The sequence below is a fragment of the Homalodisca vitripennis genome, chromosome 4 (genome assembly GCF_021130785.1).
Source record: "Homalodisca vitripennis isolate AUS2020 chromosome 4, UT_GWSS_2.1, whole genome shotgun sequence".
NCBI classification, from domain to species: domain Eukaryota; kingdom Metazoa; phylum Arthropoda; class Insecta; order Hemiptera; family Cicadellidae; genus Homalodisca; species Homalodisca vitripennis.
This window is the reverse complement of record NC_060210.1, coordinates 51,933,669-51,961,101: the sequence shown is the minus strand read 5'-3', so window position 1 is coordinate 51,961,101 and position 27,433 is coordinate 51,933,669. Positions and strand designations below refer to the sequence as shown.

Genomic DNA, 27,433 nt, shown 5'->3' with positions numbered 1-27,433 from the left:
AAGTTCCAAGTAAAAGTCTGTCTAACGGCAACATGAAAAAGCAGCTGACGCTATGCAAAATGAGCACAGTACAGAAAATGATCAAGTGGCGACTTGGGATTACATAACCGTGATAGTGTTCTTTTTTTTACTTATTAGCGAATCAGCTGTAATTGGGACATTAACAAATCCAGTTCCAATTCCAATGCTAGCGGCAGAGTATCGCTAGCACGCCTTTAATTTTAAACTCGTTAAGTTTTTTTGGCTAAGTAATTGTATCTTCAAGGACTTCTTTTATTAATCCCCGCCTCATTGCCATGCTTGATACAGAGGCTGTAGTTAGTTGCAGGTAACACAAATCTGTATATGCAATAACATGAATTGTAGATTAGAAATTAAATCACAAGTTACATCCATATCGGTTTGGTGGATGGAGCTTAAATTATTCAAGTAACTTATACGAAATCTCGTATTAAAAAAGAAAAAAGTATATTTTGTATGTTTGGCACCTCTTTATACTAGAACTGACGAAAAATTGTTTACGTCAAGTTAAGTATTGCTCTTATAAACAAAAATAGATCCCCCATTACAGTGGGAAAGTGTAATTTATACTTAAACTATAGCTACATTACTATAGCGAACGTTTAACTTTCAGTAATGTCACCACAGTAGTCTGTACATATGACCGCATGCCGTGTCGTGGTGAGGGCGGGCAGACATGGACTAGGACATTTGTATGCTCGTGGTCTGTGTTACAAGGGGTAGCGACTCCGTGTCGTAACGTGGTGAGGGCGGACATGGACGAGGACATTTGTATGCTCGTGGTTTCTGTTAGAAGGGGTAACGCTTCTGTGCCGTAAAGTGGTGAGGGCGGACTTGGACGAGGACATTTGTATGCTCGTGGTGAGGGTGGACATGGACGAGGACATTTGTATGCTCGTGGTTTCTGTTACAAGGGGTAACGACTCTGCGCCGTAACGTGATGAGGGCGTACATGGACGAGGATATTTGTATGCTCGTGGTGAGGGCGGACATGGTCGAGGACATTTGTATGCTCGTGGTTTATGTTACAAGGGGTAACGAATCTGTGCCGTAACGTGATGAGGGTGGACATGGACGAGGACATTTGTATGCTCGTGGTGAGGGCGGACATGGACGAGGACATTTGGGTGCTCGTGGTCTGTGTTACAAGGGGTAGCGACTCTGTGTCGTAATGTGGTGAGGGCGGACATGGACGAGGACATTTGTATGCTCGTGGTCTGTGTTACAAGGGGTAGCGATTAAGAGCGGCCAGATGTAGTCCCGCCTCCTTCATCTATGTACGCTCTGATTGTCACTAATGTACAAAATGGTTGTAGAAACTTAAACATATCTTTCATTGCATATTAGCTTTCATTTCCTCTTAGTATTTATTAGTCGAGAAATTACTTTTTTGGTAATACAAGTTTTATATTTTTAATTAATTTTTTTTTCATCCTGGATGTTAAGTCATGGAAAAAATATGAGAGAATTGTGTATAGAATGAATGCAGGATTTAGCAAAGTAATAAATTACAGCAAACTTCGAAGCATTGGAAGACTTACCTCTGGACAGCCTATCGACACTCTCGAAGCGGCTCTCGACCTTGCTACGGAGGGAGTCCAGATCGAAAGGCGAACTGAACCCATGGTCCACACTACGGCTCTTGCTCCTGGAAAACACAATTTACGTGTAGTGTCATTTCAAATTTTACTTAACCAATTAAATTTGGTTTATCCTAAACTTGTTTATTCTTGTTTTGATCGAACCAACTTCTATTGATAGCCCCATCAACTTTTAGCCCATCAGGTACAGAAAGCCTACTACAGTAGAACCCCTCATATCCGGCCACCACGGGACCGAGCCCCTGGCCGGATAACGATTCGGCCGGATAAACCAACCTACAGTACACAGCACTTGACGAAACAAAACAATTGTACTGTACTGTACTAACCGCACTGGAAATAATCAACGAACTGTTTACAGGTTAAACCTATTAGCTCAACTGAGGACAACACAGGAAAATGTAAACAAATAGATACACCAAAATAACGCAAGAGTCGTGGGAGACTAGTGCGTGCACTGCGCGTCTGCAAGCCGTGGTAAATAAATTTCGATATTGGCTTCCGGGAAGTGGCCGGATAAACCGAGGTGCGGTAAAACCGAGGCCGGATATGAGGGGTTCTACTGTAATGTCAAGTTACATCAGTATCATATTTTAGATACAAAAACATATATATTTATTCTTATAAATATTCACACTCCGGTTGAATCGTGACTACCACTGCAATTCATTATATTTGAAAGAAGATACTTAATTAAAATTGAGTTTATTTCCAGGAATATTCAAAAAGCAATAAAGCGACACTGATTATTCCAAGTCCAGTTTAGCAGTTTGGTTTAATTTTTACATACGACAAATCATGATCTCAGGACTTTGGTATTGTACTAAACGATGGATGTTTTTAATTGGGCACGTTTAAAAATATTTATAAGTTTAATAACATTTGATTTCAATCAAAATGTGTTTCAAAGTCTGAAATTTAATGATACATTTTTAACACTTTTAGAAATACAAATTAAATATTATTTAGGTTTAGTTATTTATGCAGAAAAAGAGACGGAGAATATGGCGGAATGATAAAAACTGTCAATATTAATTCAAATTTTTTGTTTAAAAATAATACAAAATACACAAAAAGTGAAAGAAATCAATACAATGGAAGAAAATAATTATAATATGTATCATATTGTTAATTATAAAATAGAAAATGAAGGACAATTAATATTACTAACTTGAAAGAGATTGGAAAACGTTTTGTCTACTTTTGTTAAATACATAGTCTATATATTGTGCCAAATCATTTTCAGCTGTGTTAAAAATGTTAAGCAGTATATATATATATTAGTACATTATGTACCTTACATTGTGACCGGTACATACTTAATTAATAAAGGAGGAAGTTAAGTTAAAACATTTATAATTTATAATTTATCTTAATCAGGATTTCATAATTAGATTTTTTGTCATTTGCCTCGTTTCTTCCCATATCAAGTATTATATGTTCTTAATTTTTGATATAAAATTACTTCAGTTCCAAAATACATACGTAGGTTGTTTCGTTTTGCAGAATAAATATCATCTCGGATACCATTACACAATTCTAGTTTCGTAATAAATTATTCACGTAACTCTATAGCAGATACAGAAACACTATTTTCGTCAGTTTAGGTTTATAAAGAATTTATTGGAACTTACTAACTTTAAAAATTACGAAAATTACCACGAGCTTGAAGATTGGGTCAACAAATACTTTAAAATCCAGCAGAAACGTAGCCTATTACAATTATTAAAATTAAGTTTATATATAATTAGGTTCTGAGGACACAAAAAGTATTTTCCATTTATTGTCTATGATTGTAAATATAGTTTGGGCTATAGCATGGACTGTTAGATATGCAAAATGCGCCAACTGCCTTGGTTATCGGCTGTTATCAGTACACTATCATAATATTAAACACACACGCCGCGCTCGCTGTTTAACACCGCCATCTGTGTCGCTTTATGAGGAGCTGTGATTGGGATTGGGAATTGTTATCATCGATATGTAAAACATCTGCCATCACCGATGTTTGTTTCAAAATATGCAATGATAAATAGTTCAGTGACATACCACGGAATTATTGAATACTGAGTATAACACGGAGTAAAGTTCTTAAAATCTACTAGTTAAGATAGTGACAGGATGAACACTTTTTTTAACATGTTGTAATCATGGATTTTTAACCACCCACAAGAAAATTCCATTACTGTATAATTTTATACGAATTTTGGGTTTAGCTCAATTTCATCTTCCACTCATTGGATCGCCTGAAATCTGACACTGTTACTGACTTGACTCCTGGAATCTGGAGTCTACGACCATCTGAGGGAATCCAAAAAGTCCTTTCGACATCAGAGAAACTTTAAGTATAAAAGATGTTTGCCTGGTTTACCCAGCAGCCATCCAGAAGGTGTTCTCATTGTTTCTTTAAGTGAACAATTGAGAGCGCCACACAGGATCTCGAAGCACGGCGGAGCAACCACGGACATGGACTCCAGTTTCCAGGAGTCAAGTCAGTACAGAGTCAGAATTCAAACGCTGGAAGGTGAAATGGAGCTAAACTCGTTAAGCAACCCCTAAGCATTTAAAAAATGTAACATATTTTACTTTGAGAAGGGGACGCCAAGCGCCATCAATAATTCGAATAAGCTGATTAACCATAAAATAAAGCTGAGGTAGCAAATTCAAGAGGGTGGATGTTTCAAATCTTCACTAGCTCATCCTGAGGAAAAGACAAAAATTGTGCATCATTTAAGAGATAAAGATCTTTGATTTGAGGATAAAACTTGACAAATTAGGTCCACTTAAATGTCCTCTTAACACTATCCTCAGAGAGCAATAAAACTTATATCAATCATAGATTAATTATAGCTATAGGTATGAGAAATACAAATCAAGAATTTCTGAAAAACTTTTAGGAGGAAATGTCCTCCTAGAGTACACACATGGCTAATTGTTAAGCCAGATTTCCCAGGTAGTTCACACCCCATTACAACTGGTCATGATTATAACACGAGAAGAAGATAGGACCTACGTCATGGGCGTTGCCAAACATCGGTTGAACTGCCCTAGAATTTTGGCACAATGCTTTCACTAATCAAATAAAAACCATCGCAATACGGCAAAACGCGGGGTAGTGGAAATACCTGACTGAGGGTGCGTATTACGTTACAGGCAAGTTTATTATTACATATTTACATTGTAAAATAGAATGTTTAATTTTAGACTTTTAGTATATAATTATTCCAGAATTTTCTTTTGTCGTTATTTTTAAGTTCTTACCTATCTAAGAATCTGTTATGTATATTTATAGGTACTTTGGGCCGTTTATAAGAATACTCCTTGGATAATTCAGAATTCTCTTCATACCTACAACTGCTCTGAGGTACCAAATTTTAAACCAGTCTTAATACACGTGGAAGTACCTAATATTTCATTTTTGAGAGTGAGTAAGTCAGTGAATTATTGACCATTTTTAGCAATGAACACTAAATGCGGCATATTGTATGTTTAATACACAACTATGCGCTGATAATAATACTGATACTATCACTGAAACACAATAATAATTACAATGAGTTGAACTCGTTAAGTAACCTCAATCCGTAAAAATGGGAATATTTAGGAATGGGAGTAGTTAGTATCTTTCCTGATATGATTGCGCTGTATTCTCGTAGTTTTACCGGGGTCAATGGAAGCTACAAGATCTCACGTGCGACCCTGGGTAGATGACTCAGGGCACCGTGTCACATTGTGTTTGTTTACCGCGTGTAAACTGTACATTGATAGGAGCGTCTTCTGTTCCGATAATGACATTGACTTCCTTATGCAACTACAGCACCTGGGAAATTATATTTTTCATTTATATTCACATTATTCAGTTGTGTCTTATGCTTTGTAAAACATTACGAATACTACTATTAACAGTTAAACGTAGAAGTGTACTCGTATTTTTGTATGTGACACACTCCAGACAAATCGACGTTGATGTTAATCCCCTCTTTAGGCAGTTTCTGTGAAATAATCCCAATGGCTGCAAGACCCTAATTCCACAAATTTGAGTAGTAAACAATCACTAATCCAGCACAATGTGACGGCAGTAACATTGAAAACGGATACACGTACTTGAATTAATTTTTAATTTAAAAGGTCAGGTTATAAACAAAAATACGGTTTTCCTGTATTAGGAGGGTACATGATTACAAAACTCCTTTTGATATTATGAGTTTACATTTATTTTAATGGATTCCACGGTGTTTTTTTTAAGATATACGATATTTCAAAATATGCTTTCTTTTGACGGCCATCAAGGTTTTCTTTGGAATTATAAAATATAATTCTTTTGACCGATTTAACAAAAAATATAATTTCCTTTGGGATATACGGTAATATTTTGGAATAATCTTGTTTTTAGCGGTTTTTACAATGGCATATACTTTATTCGGAATGTACGAAAGAATAAATTTATTTTGATAGCTATCACGGTAACTTATACTTCCTTACAAATCTGCGACTACACATAATTTTGTTTCTTTTAACGATGATCCATACTTTATGGATGTAATATATTACTACGTAATTTATATTTTTTTATTTCTTTCACGGTAAACTATACCTTTATTAGATGTACAATATTCCAAGACTATATTTCTCTGACGGCTTTCACGGTACTCTTTTGGTGGTTATTTTCAGAACCTAAACTTTCTCCAGGATATACGATATTCTGGTACTCTTTCTTTTAACGACTATTACTTCGAAATTTACGACATTATACTTCCTTCGGGGTGTATAATGTTTTAAAATTATTTTTCTTTTTACTGCAATCACTGTGCCCTATATTGTCTTCGGCACTTAAAATATTCGACAACCATTTTTCTTTTGGCGGCTTTCGAGATTTGTTCAATCAAATCAATATCCAAGATTTTAGGATAACAGTGATTCTCCAGCCCTCATCTCTCAGACCCCTGAGCTTTTGGAGGTTGTCCAAGTAACGTGGTTAATAGAGGGTTTAACTTGTAGATACGTGAGTTCTCATAGACTCTTTTCTTATAAAATATCCAACATTTTACATAAATAGGTGAGTCTTCATAAATAATTTTGGTAACAGTGATTTAGTGTTTCCAGTTAGTCAGTTGTCAGGAATTAATTCCTGTGGTAAATAATTGCGTGTGGTAAAAAGTACCACAATTACCTGTATCAGCATTCTAATTGGATTAGCTAATACAAGGCCTACACTGAAACTTTAGTTAAAGTAAGTAAAATTACCCTAATCGTCTATTTTATCACGTCTAATCATATTTGGAGTCTTGTTGTCTTCATGTTATGGCGTGCAGGATCTATTTCATAATAATGCTGAAAACTGCATGGTCAGGATTTGCTAGAATCTACAGATTATCTGAGGACGATGCTAGTTTTATGCCTATCAGAAACTTAATTGTAATATTAAAATGTTATTCAAATTTATACTTTACCTTTATGACTCCCCATCATTTAACAGCACTGACTCTTCAGTTTCATAACATTTTATTATGTATTAAATGTCATTCATCATAGAAGGTTGTTATTGGTAACAAAAAATTGAAGGGAATAAAACAACAGTGAGAATTAAACATAGCAATGACCTAAAATTACTTAGATAAATACGTACTACCAACTTGAATATAATAATTGGTAGTAGTAGCATAGTAACAAGGTGGGAATACGCTACACTACGTGTCACGTAAAAGACCTTGCTGAGAATGCGTGCAAAGTTTATAACTAGTTTCATTCTCGAGATGTCCTGCGGACAGATGAAAACGAAATTGACACAATCTGGTAGACAAAACGTTACTGTGTCAGCCTACTAAGTGATAGGTTTAATGTTAGTCAGAAAAACTCCATTGTTGGATCATAGAAATCATCCTTGTCATGAAACATCTAAAGATGTAACAAGGACGTAGCCAACGAGGGGGTCGAAGAGGTTCGGACCTCCCTCAAAGTTTTATTTATTTTTAATTACTTTTTAATACACGATTATTATTATTTAAATAATTCAGTATTACTGACATGTACTGCTGAAAGATCGTTCTTAACAAAGAAACGGGCCAAGAACTTTTTAAGGAACAAAATGGGGCCTTACTCTCTGTCCACTACAGAAAATATCGGTTGTTTGGATCCCCCAAAATTTGTTCCTGATTGGATGTAATATTTCTCTAGATATATTGCCACATGAAAAAGCCATATTAGTGTTCAAGTTACTTAGTGTGTTCATGAAAGTTCCGCTGAGCTACTACAAAGCAAGTTCAGGGTATCTTTGATTCCAGGGGATACTAGTGCGATAAAATCAAATATTGCCAAGAACTTTTAACATTGACTTTCCACTCTATTATTTTTTTACTCAATGAATAAAAAAGTATTGTGTTAAGATCACATAATTATGATAATTAACTATGTTTACAAATTTATTTTTTCTGCTATTTTATCATTTCCATCATGGTTGCCCATAAGATCCATGTAATAATATTTGATAACGTTCCGTAAAACCAATGTAGTGACATGCATCCTCATTTAACTCAAAATTGGTTATACAGAAAGAAAGCTTCATGCATAATTTGAAATTATGCGAGTTAGTTTTCATGACATTATGCGGATAGACATACATATAGACAAAAATGAAATACTTCTAGTCCTAAAAGTGATAGGATCCGTTAACGCTCAATCAATTATTTAAATACATGCACGAGTCTTTAAAAATAAAATTTCATTTATACATGACTGTAATTAGTACGATCTTATCGTATTACCAACTGCATAATGACAACAACAACAAGAGTTTAGGACCAATAGATCATGCATAGAATTAAAAGACAACAAATAAACAAACAGAAGTGATCTTAACATTATTTGAGTGTCAATATTTGAATTGACTGTACAGACTTGAGCAACAGTGACTGATAAGAGTGACCCCGGGAGCATGCTGAGCTGGCTGGTTGATCATCTGCATTACTGTGATAACGTATTAACTAAGCGGGACTGTGCCGTCGGAAAATACGTGACATTAATCTTTGCTGTGGCCGATTTAACTTTTTCGATTGAGATTTTAAAAGGATAAATAAAATAATCGATACTATACGAATAAAGTTTAAAATGATTCATTATTAACCATTTTATTTATCGTAGAAAACAATTTTTAGCAACTTTTTAAAGTGCCGCTTAGAAGAAATTACAATAAAAATCCCATTATAAAGTATACTGTGTCCAAACAATTAATACAATTATAATATTAGTTACATATTTTGTGATGTAGGGTTAATTAGTTATCGACGGGTTCAGTACTACATATATTTTGTTATTACATTTGTTGAACTTTAAACATAACATACCCGCGGATTCGCCCGCAATTTCAACATCCCGCAACATCCCGTGTGTTTGTTTGAATAGCTCTCACGATTTCAGTAACACTTGAAATATTTTATATTAATGTAGAGGAACTCGAAAGTCGAAGTTCATAGTTTTCTTTGTGAAAGCACTTGTGATGTAATATGATAGCGTCCTGTGATATTTGTTAAGTGCAATTAGTCATACATCGTGCATCAGGTACCCTGTATACAGTGTTCATTATCAATAGGGCCAGACGTTAAGCAAAAGTGTGAGTAATTCTTATTTTAGGTTTTGCAATTCAATATCAATTAATTATATTTCCAACGTAAAATTATTGTTTGCTATTTTGGTCCGAGAAACATTGTAAATTAACGTATATATAATTTTGTAATGAGGTTGGATTCCAAACAGTACAGTTTTCTAAATTGTATAAATATAGATTGTTGAAAATTAAAAACTCAAATCGACATCAATAATACTAACACATTTCAATATTTAATGACAGTTAGCATTCATACATAAAGGTAATACATGATACAGTAAAGTTGTTACTTCCCAATACATGTTCGCTATTTCATACCATTTTCTCAGGCCAAACTAGAAATTATATACGTATTTATATACCTAATCAGTATCGTATAACCCATTAGTGAGAAATAAATTCGATGTCACCTTGACGATTATCGGTCTAAAAACTGCATTTAGTGTCTCGTGTATTGCTTTGTGACCCAAAATAAAAAAAATTGGTTTGCCTACGAAGTTTAAATAACAAGAGTTGTTAGTTTTATCATACTTTCACTCTATAAATGTAAACAAATTTAAAATATTGGTCATGCTGCCATAACACAATGTTTACACATAACAGTTCAATACATTTAACTGGCTCTTTGAATTCACATTACACAATTTAGACACAAAGATAGGATTTTTGCTGTTTTAAAGGCCAGTGGGGCGTAGCCAGAATAGATTTACGAAATAAAAATAGGCCTATGTTCATGCTAGGGACTTGTCAATGTAAAATTTCAGTACAATCGGTTGAGTAGTGTAAACGTGAAAGCAAAATAAACAAACAAAGGCACTTTCGAATTTATAATATTACCGGTATTAGGATATTATAAGGATTTAAAATAAAAGTTCTAGTTTGTTTTGAAAATAGACTTATCATTAAATATACATTCAATGTTCGTCTATTACTGTAAGCGGTATATATCAAGTGCTGCAACTCTCTGAAACCACCACCAGACAAACTCTGCCAGGAACTTACCGAATGTAAGGAATGGGCTCCTCCACTGCAGGCCTCCCTACGTCTGTTGACGAGCGACGTCCCCTTAAAAAACCAAAATAAAATAAGTAATACAATTAATAAAACATATAGTAACAGAAATATAAAAGTAAAGTAAAAACAAAACTAAAAGTAATTACAAAATAAATAAATGTAAAATAATTAAAAGCCGTTAAGAAAGCCAAACTGAAAACAAACTTCTAACACCACCAAGCGCTAGTGCGTAGTATTATTTTTTACTGTCAAAATGGCGTGACCTCCAATATTCCAACACCTTTCTATTATCTTCCAGTTGACCCGAACGCGTTCGTAACAGCCTTAACCCTAATTTCGGTGGGACCTTCGCCGTGGGCTTCCATTACCTGACGTGTCAACATATCATTAGATATTTTTGGGTGAATATAACAACAAACTTGACCATTTCTAAAAAACCTATCTTCTTCACTAATCAGAATTTATTTCCAGTTGCCGTTCATATTTTCTATTTAAAATTCATCCACTCTCCGATTACAGTATAATCCTACACATAAGTGTAAAGATAAAAAATATGTTTTTTTTCATTTAGACTAAAATTTAATAAATACTATGTTATCGGCGCGGCGTTCATACTATGTTGCCGATGTTCACTAACAAATTTTAGTGATCTCCGACTTCAGACGATGTGGCCTTAAATAGCTCATATATTTGTTATTTTGTGTGTATAGTCCTACATATACAATATACAATCTATCAGGTATTGTACAATAAAATTAGAGAATTTGCAGTTTGAAAGTTATGAAATTCACTTTTTCGTTATTACAGAGATAAATTTGTACAAACATCTAAAGAATTAGTTTGACTTTATGTGAAAGCTACTTATAATAATGTAAAATCTGATCATCTCTTTAATCAGTCGTTTCAGAACATTCTTAAAATGTGCCTTTAGCAATATCGTTGTTTGTTTGAAATGTATTGACACTTGTAAGTTTGAACTAGCAACGTGGTGTAGGTGTGTGCCCCTAGTCGTTGTGGTTAGCCGACCAAGAATGGCTACGATATTTGAGGACAAACAGTGTTGCAGGCGAGGCGAGGTAGCGCGTCGTTGTCCACGTCTTGTTACACGCACAGTTTGCTCTCGTAATAAAAAAACTCCAAAGTCCACAATTGTTTAAATGGTATTCTTGTCTTCTCTGATATCATAGTTTATGCAACAAACAGGTCTAGAAGGAAAGTTTACTGTTTACGATGGTATCATAGTTTTGTGAATTATCCATCAATCATATTTACTGAGAATTCATGTATCTTTAGATTCCAACTATATAACTTTACTTTCCTTTTTTAAATTATCAGTTTTAACAATTTTCCTTTGTGAAACCAACCTTAAATTTATCATGACGTCATTTGCGTTTATGTTGTTTTTTTCACTCTATTTCAAGGATATGAATTCCGTTTGTTTAGATTCAAATCTTCCCAATTTATCCAAATGGGAAGGAGTTAGAATCTGAGTGGTTAAGTAGTAGAAATATTTATTTCAATTGAATGGTTACCTGTCATATAAATGAAGATTATTTACACAACATTGAAAACAAATGTTCCAAAGTGTCTATGTATAATGTATTAAAGAACAACATTTATATTGGCAATGTGCTTAAATTAGGTAATACCCGAATAAATAAGACGTTCACAATAACGTCTCTTGATTGTTATATAACAAGTTTATAAGGTCAACTACATCAAGGAATGTGACTTATTCAAACAGCCAAATCGCCACATTCAATCCAATATGAAAAAAAATGTTTACAGAAGTCGGAACTATATTCCGTCAGCCAACACATGATGGCTACGTACACATGAGAGTGACGTGCGTGCAGGGCGTTAGTACAATAGAGTAGCGGGGTCGCCCACACCCTGCACTCTGTACCCTCAATACCCTGTACAATACACCCCACCCTGGCCCGCGTAATCTAATTGTCTAGCGTTCCAACCACCGCACTACCGCTCTCTCCTACCGAGTAATGGTGTGGTTAAACCAGGGTGCAATCATCATAGAGTGATCTTTTCGGTCAGAGATATAGCGAAAGCTGCTTAAAGTTACACATATAAAATCCTCATGGATGTGATACTGCTAAAGTAGCCTGTAAAATTGTATGAGTAATTTTCTGCAAGCCATGGTTCGCTTCAAGTTAAAACTAATGCTGGAGTGACATCCATGACAAAATATCCGAGATGGTAATTTCATACTGAATGCGTCTTTTGTCGAAATATTTGGATCATTTTATAATATAAAGAGTACAGACAGACTAGCACGTATCCAGCCTATAAAGGTTTAGGAGGGGAAGAATAATTCTCTCTATCTACTAATTGGCCTCCTAGTACGATATAAGACTCCGATTCTCTCACTCAAAATGTCTTCAAAGTAAGCAAGAATCGTCGATAAAGTTTCCTTATCCAAATATCTACACCCTGTGGATTGCTATTTTCGACTTTTAGACACCGGACATTCAACTGCACGATCGCAACGGTGTAGGCTTTGTGGTGCTCGGATTAGGTTCTACAGATATAAACAAGTCAGAACTAAACCCGATGGAAGAAGTAAGTTGTAAAAAGCTAAGTGGTTACTGTCGGCTTATTTGTTGAAAATTAATTGAAGGATTAAAGCTGAGCTAGTTCGCACTTGACTTCCTTTTATCTTTTACAGTTTACAGCGCTAACATGTTTGTTTGTGTTCCATCTAATAATCGACTATACAAGAGGGATCTGAGACTCTTGTGAGAATATAGCATATTAATCTTGAGTGCAACTTTGTCATCTTTTCTTACTAAATAACCTTATAGATTCATAAAATGAGAAGCAAATGCCAACTAACGCTCGAAAAGTACCAGTCAAAACAATTTTTGAAATTAAAATTATGAATGCGAAGTGAAGCAAAGGTCATTATTGAACTAGATGCAATTTATAAACTTCTTGTCCTAAGAGAACGAAAAAACTCTTAAAACGAGTGCGTTATCAATTGTTGTAAAAATGTTCGTAAGAAAACTAAGAATTTATATACAACTAAATAGAATATCGATTACTTAATGACTATTTACCATTACACTATATATAAAGTATTTTGAAATTTTATTTCGTAATATTCTAGATAAAAACGCGTATACGTATAGCACAAGCGTTATTAAGTTAGCAGTACAGCACCATGTGTCTATTCCGGGATGTCATATGCTCAATCATCTATCGGAATCCAATTTTCCCATCAATTTCCAGTGACGTACTGACAACGTGTGAACTCTATTTTCATTTTAAATTCTGCACATGCTATTTCTATATTACTATGCATTTTACAGATTTATTTCGTCTATAATTTTGTTAGTAAATATGTTGAACTAAAATCATTGATTATGTTTAACAATTAATTAGAGATTTGTTGAACAATAAACGGAAGTATGCCTTTATATAAGTCATGTACTCTCAGTTCAGTTCGTCCTTGCAGATCCTGCATGACTACATTTTGCCAGTTCCTTCAGATTTTATCCGCTTCCTTAAGTCTGTTCGTTCCTTTAGCATTTGGCCACTTCCTTAGCTCCCGTCTGATACCTCAGGTTTTATTTACTTTTATATTTTTACAGCATAATACAAGCTTACATATGAAAAAGCTTAATTTTGTAAATATAGACTTGACGAATCACAGTATTTAGTAACATAAAAATCACAAATTATAATAACATATTATTTCTAAACTAACAAATTAAAAACAAAATATTTTATACAAAATCAGAAAATAAATTAATATATCAATATGCTTGATCACGGAGCAGATACATTGGAAATAAACTGCACTGTTTTATTGTCATTGACTGAACATGTTTTTTGTAAATTGGATAGTTTTAACACTATAACGAGCAAAGAAGATTTTGTAACTAAGGTTAGTTAACATAATTCGCTAGTGATGCAGAACGTACCAAAAACTGTACTCGTAGTTCATATGTCAGACCGTAAGATGGCAGCGCGAACATTATTCCAATGAGACTTCTGTATCTCTTTCTATGATTACGAGTCATTCTTTTTATAAGATTAAATAGATGCAACAAATGATAGAGCATGCTTTTTATTAGCTGATCCCGATATTGTACTTGGCTTAAATTTTTAGAATAGCGTTGTAATAATAATGTTTTTAAGAATTTTAAAGTTGAACTAGTTTTTACGTGTTCTGACTATTGTGTTAGGTGTCGGAAGTTCCCATAGATGCTGTCAAGTCCTACACATGACCTTCACCTAGATAACTGTGAAACGACCCAAATGTAAGAGGAATGGCCGTGGTACGACTGTTCTCACAGAGTAGAACCAGTGTTGTCACTGTTCCAAACTTAGTGACTCGCGCTATAGTGACCAGCTGCGAAACATGCGTCAAGTTTTACTCGCTAATTAGGGTAGACTTCAGGGTGGGAGGCGATCTCCTACATTCCGCTGAAAAGTTCACTCTAAAAATAGACGACTTTGAATACTGCCTCAGTTTTCAAGGTGTCCTCGAGGTCAACCAGCCTGTGTTTACACAATTTACTGCTGCAGGTCCGGCGCCGCGGTCGCTAGCCCTCCCCAAGGCAAACAATTGACAGTTGCGATACTGCGCGTCAAGGCGGTATTTGGGCCTACTCTTCCTCGTCATAGTCAAAGTCAAGGTCAATCACTGTTCATAGAAAAAACATAGTCGTACAATAAGCAGAGATGTACAAATTAATTCATCATAGCTTTAGAATTTATAACAGGCTATTGTGGACTATGAAACAGTTAAGGATCATAAGAAATACTAAGATAGGACAAGTCTTTAAAATAATATTGTATTGAGTAACAGACTTTCAAGAATTTTTATGGATTAAGTTGCACTTTCACATTATCTTACTATTTCAGGAAGGCTATAAAACAATTTTGGTCCAAGGTATTATTTTATAAATATGCTAGTCCGAAACACATATATGACAAGATTACTCTTGTGCCTAGTTTAAAATCTCTAGCCAGTTAATCACATGGACCTGATTATTAAACATTTACTTCGATTCAACTATACCATATAATATTATTTAAACCTCTTGATACTGCTTTCAAATAAATATAATTTACATTTTGATTATGATGTTTAACACATCGGAGATGATCAGAAAATGTTCAGTTTAAAGGAAAACTTGGGCCGAATGGCGTAAATACATTCTTATATGTCCGTTGGCAACAGAAAACAATCTCCACAGATATTACTGCCAGGAACGTGTGAATAGTAGCGAAGAGCCCGCGAGCTCAGATAGTCGACCGTACTGTACAGTGAGATTACGGAAACTGAGTAGTTTTTATACCTGAGAAACTAACCTACGGATCCGGAGTTTCTGTGCTTTCGGTATAGTTCATAGTGCGAGGACGTGCTGAGTTGTCAAAACAATTATACTTTTATAATCATTCATATAAATAAATACATTATAAATTAATAGCAAAGATCATAAACAAAAGTAATATAGAATTCAAATTCATCATTCATATATGTAATACTATTGAGACTTAGCGGAAATGAGCGAAAGAGTGTTTACTCTCATATTGTTTAAATAATCACAGTATTTGCAAAACAATAGCTCAAAACAGAGAAAGAGACTTATAAAATATATTGATATAAACACAGAATTATCTTTTATTAATTATATAGTAAAGAAATAAAAGCTCTTAATTCTTAATTATCTGAAAATTGGTTGGTTAAGAAACAAATTAAATGCCATAACTACAAGCTAGCTTTGTATTTTTAGTACAAAGGGTCTTCATAGTTTATTGCTTTAAAGATAACTACAGAAGCAACTTTAACATATAGAGTATTTAGTAACAATAATTGAACCTTAGCACGACAAAGCAAGTCAGCTCTCCAAACAGCGACATTAGGCGGCCGTCCAAGTAACGGATGGGTTACTGTCTTCACGATCAAGGTTTATTATGTGTTGTCTCGCCTACCACTAATCTGCATTTACATTTGTAGCCAATTCTGTTGTTAAGCTAGTGAAAAGCCGGCTGATATTGATTTTAGTGCCATAATAACATTTTTAAACTTCAAACACTTATACATTTTAGATAGTGTTTTAGATTGTATACAAAGTCAGCCTACTACAATTGTCCTCTTGGTAGCTCTTACGGAAATATTTAACATATCTTTACCGAAAAATACTCTCTGAGCCTAAACCCACCCCCATTTCCAAAGTTATAAATATATCTTATATTGAGAACTGCCGTTTATTCAGTTGTAATAATGGCTAATTACTGAGAACCTCGATGTGGGCCATGTTTTGTCACAGTAAATCTGCTCTAAATAAGCTGTTTATCATTTTATTTAAATAATGTCTGTGATAAAATCCTCTAAAAACTGTTGTACTTCTTGTAATTCTTGAGAAAAATGGCAGATTCTTAAGATATTCAAAGATTTAATGGCCGCCATTTTGAAAATACTAAAGATAATTTCATGATAGTGTTTTCAGTAACTGGCCTTGTTATCATTAACATTTGAGCCAAATTGAGTACTATTTAATTTGTTAGGTTTAAAGATATTAACTTGTTTATAAAAAAAAACTTACTGACAGACAGATGGGAAACTAAGCATCGCAGATTCATGTTCACATGGTGAAATATGTTTGACTGGACATGAGCAATAATGTGATATACCTTTGTTCAGAAAGTCACGGGACACTCTGTATAACGTAGCTTATGGAAACGATAACTGTCCCACAAAAGCCCAAACATGCCAAAACTTTCTATAACAATTAATGTTATAACAATATCGTCTATTCAGTCGTTGACCAGCTTCGTGCGCCATTTTGTTTCAATGTGACAGCCATTACAACTGTGAAAAATATCACAACTAAATCGTATACGGGCCTAGTGAAAAATTCATTTTGTTCAAACGGAATTGGAATCCTATATTCCTAAAATAAATCTCAACGAATCTTGTTACGGCACTTGGTGTGGCGTACTTCTACTTGTAGTTTGTGAAAACGAATTATTAATGTTTGAAATTATACTTGACATTCTATAATAATAAATACAATTTAAATGATTAGCCGATTTTAAGTAGAATTACTGGCACTGAACTACATTTCGCTAGTCATACGTGGTTCTTTCGGTCGAACAACTTGAAGAATATATGCACCGACTATCGAGGGATGTATGCGGAATAAAGTGAGCATTTCTTTATAAACGTGCTTTAGGTATGACGTAGGCTATATAATGGGTCAATACTTTTAACAAGGGAAACTCAAATTTACATACTGGAAAATAACCAACTAGAGGTAATCCCTGCCCGCTCGACCAGAATATCCTGGCTCACTTTACATGCTTGTATCTCCGCCTTTGCTAGTGAAAAGTTCATTACATATACAAAGACTAGTGCACAACCTTTATGATGATATTGCATATACCTCACAAGAGATTGAGCTACAATGTACCAATTCAATTCCCATATGTAGAAAAAATGTAAGAATAGAAAGTTGTGAATGTTAAATAATGCTCGAACCTTCTACATTTTTAAATAAATATAAAGTAAGAATTTAGCGACTTTTGGAAAATTTGCAACGGTAGCCACGGTTTGTGTATAAATACAGTCTTGCAGTTTACATGTAATACATAATTACCATGCTATTACGTAAATGCAATGAATGCACTTTTGATGAATACTGGAAAATTGAAGAGCTTTTGTTTCAGTTTAAGGTATGCACGAGTAATAGAAATTAATTTATGAAATTAGGTTAAAAAAATTCAAGTAGTCTACTATTTTAATCTACGTTCAAGAAGGGCCAAGTTCTTTGGGAATTGTAAGTTTTTACAAACTGAAAGCAGAATTAAATTTAAAATGTAATAAAATTTGCGTTGATCTAATATAAATGATACTAATAATAATTCGATATTGGAGTCAGTTCTCTACTACTGTAACTGAATTATCACAGTAAAATCCTAAATGCGTTTTAAAGTAAAACTATGATTGTTTCATCTCCCCGTTATGATTTTATCACAATTTACGGTCTAGTGATTAGTATATTATTGAGAGGTTAAACTCTATCATTAGTCAGTATGGTGATGACTAATCAAAGTGTACTTCTGAGAGTAGTTCTTCCAGGAAGTGTGGGATCGCTCATCGGTCAAGAAGAGGGAAAGTGAGGTACAGTACAGGACGACCGCCCCGCCCTCCTCTAGGTCGACCGCAAAGCGACCTCGTACCTGCCCCTGCATCCGTACTTCCTGTCGTCGCGTCGTGGCCGCCGTCATTGCCGCTGGCAGGTAGTCATCGTGTCAACGTCAAGTTTTTTGGGGATTTCAAGTCAATTAAGCCTCGGAGTGACAGACAGGTGAGGAAGTAAAATGCGAATACAAATCAATCATGAAGGTAACTAATAGGACTTTTCCAGAGGTAAGATGAGAATGGCGTGAGAAGAAACATGAATTGCACTTTAACCAGTAGGGAAAGCTGTGCCAAGTATAGGTGAGTAGAAAAGAAAGGAAATGGTGAGGCCAGTCTAATCAATTGACAAGATAGATAGATGGTGGCGAGTCGGCCCAATTTAGGTTAAAATGGCAACCGAGTAGAGAGGGCATCAGGAATAATATAATGTGTCTCACCAAAAACTGCAACCTTCTTCTGATAGTCAATAGAACTACTGATAACCAGACTTCACTAAAGAATAAGCTTGCAATATGAACCATGTAAGAACAGAGGAAGAGGTAATCAGTAAAAGCGGACCAAACCTATCACTACCTACAGTATTAGTGGTCTTGATAGGTTAGGTGAGAAAAAACTTCATCTAGTATAAGGCATAGTTGAAGAACTGAGTTATAAATTGACCCAACATCAAACAATCGCATATGCTTAAATTTTAAAAATCCATTTCGATAGTTATTTATGTGATTTGTAAATTTCAGTAAACATCACGAAATATGGAAAATATACAAGTAAACGAGTCATAAGGTCATCATTTGATAATTTTCTTTCACATCCGTCAAATAATCTCTTTATTTAAACCCTGCTTCAGCCAAGATATTTTCCAAAGTATACACTTATATTATTGCAAATTAAACTCACAGGTTGTGTATACCTATTTCTTTATACATTTAGTTTCTATTCTTCTCTATATCTAACAAGAATAAAAAAGAAACGTTAACAGTTTTAAAACTAACATTTAATTTATATATTAATGTATGCACACACATAAAGAAATAATACACTACTTTGTACGACAAAACTAATTTGAATTGGCCTACATTATTAACCAGTTTGTTTTTAAACACTTGATCAAACTCAGATGATTTGCTTCAGTTTAATACAGCATCTTTACTCAACAGTCAATTATACTCGTATAAAAGTATAAAGCTTAAGGGATATTGACAGATTACTCTAAATAATACAATCAGTTTCGCATATTCTTGGAAATATGAGAATGTACAAAAATAAGCCTTTAATGTTGGAGGCCGGGAACGATAAGAAGGTAATCAAGGTTTAATAAGAATATGGTAATGAAAGGAGCATAAAAGAGCGGGCGTTTTAACAAGGGTGCGGGGGCGAGGGCAGGAACAGCTCAGAGAGGAGACAATGAATAGTAATTTAGTGGTGTTGGTGTGTGGAATGAGGCATGAGGTGACTTGTTGCCGTTTGGCTTCGAGCCAACAGAATACTCCAGTCTACAGTAACTTGTCTTTAATACAGAATGTACTTGTACAACATAAATATACAGTAAGTTTCGTGTGTACTTGTGTAATGAGGGGAGAAATGTGTGGAATGAGGCAAGAAGTGACACTGTAGTTTGGTGTTGGGCCGATACAATACTCTAGTCTACAGTAACTTGTCTTTAATACAGAATGTACTTGTATAACATAAATATACAGTACGTTTTGTGTGTACTTGTGTAATGAGGGGAGAAATGAGTGGAATGAGAATGTGTGGAATGAGGCAAGAAGTGACACTGTAGTTTGGTGTTGGGCCGATACAATACTCCAGTCTACAGTAACTTGTCTTTAATACAGAATATACTTGTACAACATAAATATACAGTACATTTTGTCTATACTTGTGTAATGAGGGGTGAAATGTGTAGTATGAGGCAAGAGGTGACTTGTTGCCATTTGAATTCGGGCCAACAGAATACTCCAGTCTACAGAAACTTATCTTAAATAATACAGAATGTACTTGTGCAACATAAGTATACAGCACGTGTTGTGTATACTTATGTAATGAGGGGTGAAACTTGTAGAATAAGGCAAGAAGTGACTTATTGTAGTTTGGTGTTGGGCTGATACAATCGTCTAGTCTAAAGTTCCTTTATATAGTATGCAGTCTAAACAACGGGTGTAAGTAGTAAAGTGTTTATGCCGCTTAAGGCTCCAGAATTCTTTTTTCAATTTCGTATTAGACAATAGACGGCTCTAACCTACGACCAAATACAATGTGTTGCTTCTATGCTTTTGTTAGTAGTAATATTTAACGGGAAATAAGATATGAGAAGTCTTGTATTAGTGTGCGTTGAACAAAAGATGACACCACTACTCAGCTGACTATTAGAATATGTTACCTCCACACTCGAGTAAGTAGTGATGTTGGTGTGGAAACTGAGATAAGTTGTATTACATTTTGATGTTGGGTAGCAGATGGTGCCAATAGAATAGCTGATAAATACAATATTTACCTCTACACTTGAGTAAGCAGTGATGTTTCTGTAAACCAATACAAAGTATTGTTACAGTTTGACGTTGGGAAAGAGATGACACCAGTACTCAGCTGATCAATACAATACGTTACCTCTATACTTGAGTAAGTAGTGATGTTGATGTGGAAACTGAGACAAGTCTTATTACATTTTGATGTCGGACAACAGATGGTTCCACTACTATGGCTGATCAATACGTTACCTCTCACTTAAGTAACGTTGTTGGTATAGAGTCACATATGTACGTTGTTTTGTTTTTAGTGATTAGTTGTAGTTTTTGTAATAAAACGATACTTTCTCTTATACTGACCTTATTCTCTTAACCAGTTGATATTTGTACTATCCGTAAGAAATATAAAATATTATACATACACACTATTGGTTTAGGCTGTCGTGTTTCCGTGTTATGGCGTTGAATTTTAATCCTATTAAAAAAATTCTGTTTTGTTTAAGCTAAAAATATATTTTTTAAAAAACTGCGCAGGTAATTTTAATTATATTGCACATTTTTTAATTCTTTGCTCATTTTTATTTTAAAGAAACGTTGGAAACATTTTCATGTATGATTAATTCAAGTGAAAAGTATGATGATTAAGGTTATATTGTCAACATAATAAACCAAAGGCGAGGACGATTAAGAGCTCATCTACGCTATATGAAGATTCTGCTAAAAAGAGAAATAGCGAATTGTTAAATGTTGAGAGAGATATAAAAATACCTGGAATATGATTTTTTAAGTTTGGTCTATCTAGTTTCTGCATTAAAAATAGTCTCAGGAACACAACTAGAACTACACGCCATTTTTTTTCAAAAATGGGCTGTCATCGTTATATGCTTTAAAAAGTATAACTCTACGTTTCGAAGATTACACTCTACCCTCTATTTCAGGTGTAAGAATATAGTTAATAATATTGAGGTTAATAATAATATATTGTTTGTGAACAAATTAAAAAAAAATAATGTTCTAGAAATAAATTATGAATCAGTAGCAAACGATTAGGTAACAATTGTGGCTTAAGCAAAAGCTCATAGGGTTTCATAGACCAAATCATAGTAATTTTTTTAATTGAAATATTATCCGAAATTTCCTATTTTTTAATCCGCTTAGAAGACCAGGAATGGAAAGTAAAAAAACGATGGAAATCTATAAAGGAGACAATAACTGGGCGGATGCTACTACATTTGACGCTGTTTAACTCATCCAAATCTCATTATTGTGATAAATGGATTAGTGATACCACGTTGTTCGAAAAGATTTGAAGTGACCTCAAGGTTAGCAGAGGTTGTAACGAACCGAGTGTAATAACGCACTGAGGTATGTAGGAGGGATTTCATTATTAACTAGATACGTTGCCATAGTAGATGTGTCAAACTTAAACTCTTAATTAGCTTCTAAAAATAAATAGATCAAAATGTTTATATAACTTTTCAATTTTACGTATGAAAAATGATATCACGCATGTGGCCTCCTGTACTACGCTGGCACGCGGCAACTCTGTCCATGAAATTAACTATGACTGCTTGGCAAGTTTCTACTTCCATTCCGCCGACAATCCTAAAAACTTCCTCGTTAAAGTCACTGATGTTTCGGGTTTTATTGATACACACCAATTACTTCAGATAACTCTAAAGATGAAAGTTCCAAGGTTTTAAATCACTCGACCTTGGTGGTCATTGATGGTCAGAATTCCAAGAAATGACGTGATCCAGCAACCGTTCAGGGAGCTACACACTTGTTTCGAGGGCAGCGTGGCGGGTGGCAGCATCCTGCTGAAGCCACAACTCATAAATGTAATTCGAAGGTTATATTATGAACATGTTGATGCATTGGTTTTGAGTCCTTTTATTAAAATAAATCTCTTAATTTTATATATCAAAACCAGCACACTTTTAAAATCACCCTTTACTAGACAACAGCTTAGTAGCAAATGGCCAATCTGTAAAGTCATCCAATTGTAGGTAAGTCCAAGTCCGAGTTATGGGCTTCTGGTTTGGTTACTGATATACTGGTGACGTTTCCAAACCCAAATGCTTGCCCTTCACCACCAAAAGATGACAAGGTCATTTTTGTGTCAATTCAAACAGACCTAGCTGCTAAACTTTCCCACAAATAAATTATTTCCATACGACGACAGTATATCCGTTTTAAGGTATTTTATGTGCATTTTAGATTTAAAAGCATGCGATTTTTCAACACGTATATTAGAAATAAAAATACGTATGTAAAACTTCCTTATCGCTTATGAATTTGAAACAATTAGAGCTTGTTATGGTAAAACAATAGTGTAATTTTAAAACTGCCACTCTATCAAATAACAAATATTACTGTTATTACACAATGATTAGGAATTAAAGAAGTCAGCGCCCTACAGATGGCTATATTTAGTTACGTAATACAGATCAGGCATAGATAGTAGAGATATGCACAAAAAAGTCTGGTCTTTTAACTTGAGTAGAAAACATGCTCATTATAACATGATTTTTTACGTTCAGTAAAATTTTACCATGCGTTAAATACGTATCAAGTAGACATTTAACTGCAGTGAACAATGAACAATAAACAAATTATTATTACACATGTACAAGTAATAAATGTAGAACTGATTTGTTTAACATAACTGGAAGAACTAGTAAAGTTACTGGAGGCCACAAATATATTATAAGACAGATTTTAAGTAAAATAATATTGATAATGGCCAAAAATTACTTTCTAGGTTTTATATAAGTAGTTATAAGCAGAAAAAGTAATAACATTAAATAAGATGGAATCGATAGTAATTTCATAGATGAGACTTTTAGATAAAAGAATTACGGAAACTATTGGAAAACATGTGGAGTACGCTGATTGATTGATTGGTGGAGTAAAACTCGGATAATACCTTGAGAGTAGTTAAACTGTTTCAACACTTTATACGCATTATTTATTTAGCTATCCTCTCTAGTGATTACAAGTAAAACCTTTCACTTGATAGAGTTTTGTGCGAACTATCTCTCTACATGACTATCTTACTAAAGTTTCAACAGGAAACATAAATAAACACAGGTATTTAAAATATTAGGTAACCACCGGGTATCAATAAAAAAACGAAAAACATACCAATAAAGTCTCAAACACACAGATATGTGATAAATTGTCCTCAAAGTTTAATAATTAATTTTTCCAAATACATTATTGTCTGGACGTTACTGAAGCGTATCACAAACGGGCTGGAAAAATTCCTGTCCATCTCTCCACACGATATAAAAAACTGATTGAATAGCAGACTTAAAATTTTGCATGTAACTTCATTTATAAACAGGCAACATCGAGTTAGTTGACGGTGTATGTTTCTCCATAGAATTTGGCTGAGCGTTATCGCAACATAAACTTGCGCTGAACATACAAGAACGTAAGAGCTACTGACTTAGAATTTTTACATTTTGCTACCACTTAGCACAAGGATGGAAAAATTCTTCTGTTCTCTGTTTGTGTCTTACGCGGGATATATCGAGGACGAAATGTGCTACAGACTTGACATTTTGTCTGATACTTCATTTCATATATATAGGTACAATCGAGTTTGATTGTGGCTCATAATGCACATCCATTCATGGGATTTGTCTAAGCGTTAGCGAAATCTATCAGTGAAGGGAGCATCGAGAGAATTAATCCAGTTGTAGACTTGAAAGTATAATTCGCTGAGCGTTTAGTAGAGTATCTCTCACAAGCAGATGACGTAAAGCGGATTTCTGTCTTTCTGTGTGTCCGTCAGTAAACATGATAAATTTCGAATTGGTTAACTTGGAAAGTTAAAATTGGCTTAAAACTCCACCTCTAGTAACTCTATGTCAACACTGAAAATGGTAAATATCGGTCCATCAGGAGTCATTCTCCGGCCAGGATATGGTGCGCTGTAGGGGAAACGCGAAGTCTCCCACGCAGATCCGAAGTCTGAGGTGAGTTTAATCTTATATTTACTAAACGTAATAAAGTATAAAGTATTTTTTACATATCTGCAAATTCTAAATAATTATGTTTTGTTCATAAAGAATAGAAACCTCCGAGTATTAAGATATAACTGTAAAAAAATACAGCAATCACTTGCAAACAGTCAATTACACAAAAATGTTATAGAGTACAAAATCATTTACGTGTCGTAGCTTTTACTCCATCTGATCATGCCGAACTATAACAAAGTTGATTAACTGATTACACGTATGTTTTACATATGAGTTCATTAAATATTTAAAATTACTTGTATGATGTGCTTTTTTCTTTTTATCACTGCTTAGGTTTTTAAGCTCAGAGACTTAATGCCTTTAAAATTCTATTTATGTGAATAAGTTCTATTTCAGCCGACATTCAAATAATGTGTTTTCCTAGTACTAGCTTTGCCAGTATCGTTGAATAAACTGATAAAAGATAGGAAAGTAAAATACGATTGAGTTTGTTCAGCTCAGTTTTATCGTTTTGACGGTAAATAATGAGACTTAAACTCATACGGTCCGTATTTTTCTAGGATTGTACGATAGTTTCAATTTTTGGTTGGATATTTGCTTTGTACATTGTTTCATCTCCATTACATTTAGATCCATAATCATACACAATGACTTTATCCAAATCTAAACGTTTGTATGTACAGAAATACTATATATATTTTTAAATACTACAATTTTAATAAATTTGGATTAGCATCAACATTGTGCACGATCGGCTGGTAAAAATGTGTATATAGTTTCTTCAACGTTTTATACGGTATTCAATGTTTCATACAGATAAAACAAAAAATATTGCATGACACCCAAGATGAAGATTATTTATTTATAATTATAAATTATTTAATACCGACCAAAAGTATTCCAGCTGTGGTGATCCATAAAAGTTATTACGTGTTTACTAGTTGCTCAAAAGACAATTTAGGTAATGATTTTCCTGGCCATTACGATGTTTTGTTTGGTTACGAAATTTTGGTTTACAATTCTTATCTTTTTAGCAGTTTGTTATGTACACTTTTTGATTTAAATATAAGTTTTCTGTTTTTGAGGGAATCTGTAGATGATGTCTGGTAAAGTTTATACATGGTATACCCCAGGTCATACGTGACATTAAGTGACTGACAATCATTGTTCATATTACTTTTATAGGGTGAGGCAGACTATCCGTCCGATGTATAGGGGCTGAACAGATAGGCCTATAATCTTCATTTTGACGTAAAATAAACCAATATTTCGACCTCGAAACGTTTGGGAAAATACTTTTTAACACTAAAAACCACCCCAGACTGTTTAAAAGATTTTCAAATGTAAAAGTTGGTCGAGCCGTATCTAATTTTAAAGGTGTCTCTCTGTCTATCCACTGATCGTTTCATTAAAGTTTAAATTTATTTCTATTCTTTTATAAAGGGTAGTACTAAATGTCAAAGTTGGTTTCTAAGTTTTTTTAATGTTACCTTGTTAAAGATTTTAGCAAATAAAATTGTTAACTAAGGTTATAAAAAAAAACTGTTACAGTTGTCACTTTCCAATGATTTGCAATTTTTTTTAAATAGTTCCAATTCAGGATATTTTAAAATTGTAAAACCTAAATAGCAAGGTATGATTATTATTACACATTTCAATAAAAATAATAACAAATAAAAAAAAGAATTGTATTTAGTTTGGCTGTATTTTGGATGGTTGAGAAATGGTGCTAAAAATACTACTTTTCACGGCGTTTTGTTCGATTCAAATGAACTTAATTTTGGATATATTATCTGTGTTTAGGTTACTACTGTGTATTGCATAGATCATAACAAAGTTAAATATTACTAAGTATTACATTCTGAATATTAACTTTCTGCTCATAAGTTTCACAAGTTCCTTAAGCTTTAAAACAACTTTATGCTGTATACATATGATACGTAATGGTGATTAAGACAACTACTGAATACCATATTTGTTCGACCAAATTATTTATAAAAGAGATGAAATAATGACGACATGTATGAGTGTTTTTAACGCAATGTGGTTTTTAATTTTTCAACATTATAATTGTGTATTCTTTGATTATTGTGCCTCCTGATGGCTTTCTGGGAAAGATGATGTCCAAATCTAAAAAATTGGAAATTTGTGACAAATTGATGTAAATTCACTATCTAAGAAGTTAGCTTAATATTCATGAGTTTGCCATTCCGCAATGTCCCATTGCACGGAAATGTTCTTCAGCAATCTATTGCTGATTTGAAATTGGGTCACCTCCCTCTTACTCCAAAGTGTACTGAGCATATTACCAATTTTCATTAACATTTTAACTACGTTGTACCATGTTTCATGATCCGTGCCTATTCTAAACATATTTTGACCTCAGTGAACCGTTGTATTTGTTATTGTTAAATAACTACAGTCTAGAATTAGTTACAGTTTGAAGGAAATTTGCCATTATGTATAAGTTATTTGCAGCTCCGTTCCATTGGAAATTGTCCAAACCCTACTTAGTAACGCAGCTCGACTAGCGAAATATGGCACCAACTGCGAGCCAAAATAAACAATTT

At 34.0% G+C, this 27,433-nt stretch overlaps 1 protein-coding gene across 4 annotated transcripts in view; it reads right to left on the bottom strand.

Moving 5' to 3' along the window:
- LOC124359309 (TLD domain-containing protein 2) overlaps positions 1-27,433 on the bottom strand; it is a 498,415-nt gene that overhangs the window by 249,216 nt on the left and 221,766 nt on the right. For all 4 annotated transcript variants that reach the window (XM_046811944.1, XM_046811946.1, XM_046811947.1 and 1 more), the window contains 2 exons: positions 10,225-10,287; positions 1,563-1,669 (listed from right to left, as the gene is read on the bottom strand). In XM_046811944.1, the coding sequence (XP_046667900.1) occupies positions 1,563-1,669; positions 10,225-10,287 (170 nt within the window). The remainder of the gene's footprint in view (positions 1-1,562; positions 1,670-10,224; positions 10,288-27,433) is intronic.